Genomic DNA, 4,407 nt, shown 5'->3' on the forward strand with positions numbered 1-4,407 from the left:
AGCACCAGGCATGGGAGGGGCAGACACAGAATCCGAATGGGACTCCAGGCTCTGAGCTGTCAGCACAGAGCCCGAGGCAGGGTCGAACTCAGGAGCTGTGAGATCATCACCCGAGCTGAAGTCCGACGCTTAGCCAACGGAGCCACCCAGGCATCTCAATGTTTATTTTTGAGAGAGAGCATGAGCCGGGGAAGGGCAGGAGAGAGAGAGACAGAGAGAGACAGACAGAGACAGAGGACCCAAAGTGGGCTCTGCGCCGACAGCACAGAGCCCTGTATGGGGCTCGAACTCACGAACCGTGAGATCACACGCTGAAGTCGGAGCCTTAACCGACTGGGCCACCCAGGTGCCCCCGTTCTGTGTACCTTAATAACCTCACCTGACGCTAGTCCCATGGCTATGGCGGTGGGAGTGGTGGCTAAAAGGCGTTCCCTCATATGGCACAAAGGCTTTGCGGGTGTGATTGAGGACCTGGAGATGGGGAGCTTATGGAGAGGGGCCCACGTGGGTCCAATGTAGTCACAGGAAAGAGGGAGGCGGGGAGGTCAGAGGAGGAGGCTGGAACGTGGGGGCCCGGGGAGGAAAGGCCAGGTGATGGTCCTCACGCCAAGGAACATGGGGGCCACCTCCAGAAGCTGGGGAAACGGGGAGCAGAGTCTCCCCTGGGGCCTCCGGAGGAACCCACCCTGGGGAAGCCTTGTAGCCCCATGAGGCTCATTCTGGACTTCTGACCTCCAAGAGCTGTAAGAATCATTTTTGTGTTTCAAGCCACAAAGTTTCTGGTAACACGGTTCCCCCATCTAAAATGGACTATTTGAAAAAAAAAAGGGGGGGGGCGCTTGGGTGGCTTAGTTGGTTAAGCGTCCGACTTTCGCTTAGGTCATGATCTCACGGTTCGTGGGTTCGAGCCCCGCGTCGGGCTCTGTGCTGACTGCCAGCTCAGAGCCTGGAGCCTGTTTCAGTCTGTGACTCCCTCTCTCTCTGACCCTCCCCTACTCATGCTGTCTCTCTCCTAGAAATAAATTTACAAAAAAATTTTTTTTTTAAATAAAATGGACTATTTGGTGGGTGTTGGTGTATTACATTAGTAATTTTTAAAACTTGTAGGAAAATAGAGGGGCGCCTGGGTGGCTCAGTCGGTTAAGCGTGCGACTCTTCAATCTCAGCTCAGGTCCTGAGCTCAGGGGCATGAGTTCAAGCCCCAGGATGGGCTCTATGCTGGTTGTGAAGCGTATTTTAAAAGAAAATTGTAGGAAAATAGAGATGACCAAAATGGCCCATTTTAGGCATTTTAAAGTGTATAATTAATTACGTTCTCAGTGTCGTGCGAAACTGATGTCCGTAAGCAAAAGAATGAAGCCGGACCCTTTCCTTATTCTCTATGTGCAAATGAACTCAAAGTGGATGCCCTGATTTTTTTTTTTTTAATAACTCTCGATTTGGGGATGTTTATATAGGACGTAGTTAAAAAATATTAAAGAGAGGGGCACCTGGGCAGCTCAGTCAGGTAGGCGTCCGACTTCGGCCCAGGTCATGATTTTGTGGTTCATAGGTTCGAGCCCCGCGTGGGTCTCTGTGCAGACAGCTCAGAGCCTGGAGCCTGCTTCGGATTCTGTGTCTCCCTCTCTCTCCGCCCCTCCCTTGCTCCTGCTCTCTTCATCTTTCAAGAATAAATAAACATTTAAAAAAACGATATAAAAACATTAAAAATAATATAAAAAATTAGAGAGAAATAAAACGAGCTCTCCCCAGGGCATCTGGGAATCCTGGGGAGGAGGGACATCCCTGTGGCCTTCCCGATTCAGGTGCTTGCTCCCACGCCCTTGCTTCTGTCCCACACGTTGACAGTCCACACAAAAGTCAGCCCCTCCCCCATTCCCACAGAAGACCCCCTTTGCGCCCTGAGACTCTAAGGTGTCATGAATTAACTTTAATGAGGGATGCGCAGGGTTTATGTAGTAGCAACGCGACGGATTTCTCACGTTGCCCCCACCCCCGCCCCTCACATGTGGCCCGAGAACTTCCTGTTTTCTCTTGCAGGGCAGCTCATGCTTCACGCTCTGGTTTAGTTAGCATCCTGGCCCGAGGCCTTATTCCCTGCAGGCTGTTTCCCCAACATGCAGTCTTTTTTTTTTTTTTTTTTTTAATATTTTTATTTATTTTTAGGAGAGAGAGAGAGACACAGCTTGAGCAGGGGAGGGTCAGAGAGAAGAAGTCACAGACTGAAACAGGCTCCAGGCTNCCGGCAGGCAGCACAGAGCCCGACGCGGGGCTCGAACCCACGAACCGCGAGATCACGACCTAAGCGAAAGTCGGACGCTTAACCGACTAAGCCACCCAGGCGCCCCCCCAACAGGCAGTCTTGCTGTGAGAGGACTTCCGGTGCCGGGATCCAAGACCAGAGACTGTGGTAAAGGAAACGTGTGTGCCGTGTCTGGGCAGCTCTGCGTCTGGGACCTCGGGCCATGTCGTCCCTGGTCTGAGGGCCCTGTGTCTTGCACAGATGTGGTTCCTGCTCTCTCGGGGCCTCTTCCCCCTTGTTTTGACACTTTGCTTGCCTTGCTGGGTGACTGGCTCCCCTTCTCGGGTGGTCCCGCCAACCCCGCACCCTGGCTGCGATCTCCCGGGACCTGCGTCCTGGCAGGGGTGCCTGGAACTCACACCCTCCAAGTTCCCGTCCACCAGTTGCTCCTGCTCCTGGGTCGGCGCTGAGCAGCTGAGGTCCAGCCTCGGGTTCTCTTAGGGATTGAGGGTCGGCAGCTATTTCTTGTAACCACAGGGATTTCACCCATACAGAGATTTAGAAGTTCAAGGCCAGAGGTCAAATTCCTATAAAAATTCTCTGGCAGCTGGAACAGTCTATGTGGCCCCACGAGACAGGAAAGGGGTAACCTTGCCCAAAGAAAGATTTGGCCCTTTGCCCTTTGCCCCTGGCTCCAGGAGGCAGGTCTTGGCCGACAGTCCTTTTAGTTTGCCTGGGGCTGTGGGTGGCACAGGACAGTTTACGCTAACAGTGTGATTTATAGGGGGACCTTAAGACAGGGCGTCTCGGCGGCACGGATCAATGTAAGTGGGGCCTTAAGACTTCTGCTCAGATCATGATCTCAAGGTTCCTGAGTTCAAGGCCCGCATGGGGCTCTGGGCTGACAGTGCGGAGCCTGCATGGGACTCTCTCCCTCTCTACGGCTCTCTTTGCCCCTCCCCCACTTGTGCTCTCTCTCAAAATAAATAAACTTAAAAAAATAATATAGTGGGAAGGGAAGCAAAAATAATATAAAAACAGGGAGGGAGACCAAACCGTAAGAGACTGTGCAATACGGAGAACGAACTGAGGGTCGCTGGCGGGGTGTTGGGGGGCTGCGCTACCTAGTAGAGGGGCATTAATGGGGACTCCCTGTTGGGAGGAGCACCGGGTGGCATATGTAACTTCTATTCCTGAGATCATTATTACCCTCTACGTTAGCTTACTTGGATGGAAATTAAAAATAATAATAAATAGTTGAAAATAATCATACAGCGGCGCCTTGAGCTACAGAGGTGTTGGAGATCACAGTCAGCTCCGCGGGTGCTCGGCCGTCCCTCCCATGAGGGGGCCCTGGCAGAGACAGTGCCACCAAACTGCGGACGTCCGACCTCGGTGTCCTTCCCTGGACGGCGGGACCCTGTCGTGCTGTCGCACACCGTCGCTGGCAGAAGTCAGTGCCGCCGAGCGGGGGGGACGGAGAGCGGCTGCGGGGTCTGTCTGGGCCGGTGCCCCCAGGGGCCCGTCACCCACGCTGCTGACCTGAATCATACTCTCGCCATGAGGACCTGAAGCTGCGAGTGTTACCCAGGGTCTGGGGATCCTTTACAGGGATACCTGAACCGAGGGCGGTGGCGGGGACACCCGGACCTGCACCGGCCACGGCCCAGCGGGGCAGAGGGGACATTCTCGAGGTAGGTCTGGCATGAGGAAGGCGGCCAGTGTCTTTGGAGGGAGGCCTCCCCCACTGGGGCAGAGGCCGGCGGGGAGGCCCCGTCCTCCCCACCCCTAGTCTCTCTCTCCAGCAGTCCTGATGATGACGATGATGATGACGACACTGTCACCATGCTGTCACTTCTAGCTCTCTGTGGGCGGGTCCTGGAAAGAGCCACCGTTAAGGTCCACTGCGGTGTAGGTGATGCACTGGAAAGCAGAGAGTCAAACTTTAGCCACAGGGCCTTGCAACAAAACGTTCCCGCCGAGGCCAGCGCGTGGCAGGCCTGTCCCTGCCCCTCCCTGGGGGCCAGGGCGCCACACCCTCCCTTGATCTCAGCCCAAAGGCCAACAAGCCATTGAGGAGGCAGCGTGAGTGAGCAGGCAGGGAAGGGGCGCCTGTGGACATGCAGATCCCCAGCGCAGACCCCCCCCCGCCCCAGACCCCACTC

The 4,407-nt window shown here is 55.0% G+C and overlaps 1 protein-coding gene across 1 annotated transcript in view; it reads right to left on the reverse strand.

The window, feature by feature from the left end:
* Positions 1 to 3,999: 3,999 nt before the first annotated feature.
* The window catches only part of PVR (PVR cell adhesion molecule), a gene marked incomplete at its 5' end in the record, with an annotated part of 11,934 nt that continues 11,526 nt past the window's right edge, over positions 4,000 to 4,407 (reverse strand). The window contains one exon of the mRNA XM_077747396.1: positions 4,000 to 4,165. Coding sequence (XP_077603522.1) covers positions 4,100 to 4,165 — 66 coding nt within the window. The remainder of the gene's footprint in view (positions 4,166 to 4,407) is intronic.

The sequence above is a fragment of the Crocuta crocuta genome, unplaced genomic scaffold, assembly GCF_008692635.1.
Source record: "Crocuta crocuta isolate KB4526 unplaced genomic scaffold, BGI_CrCroc_1.0 scaffold334, whole genome shotgun sequence".
NCBI classification, from domain to species: domain Eukaryota; kingdom Metazoa; phylum Chordata; class Mammalia; order Carnivora; family Hyaenidae; genus Crocuta; species Crocuta crocuta.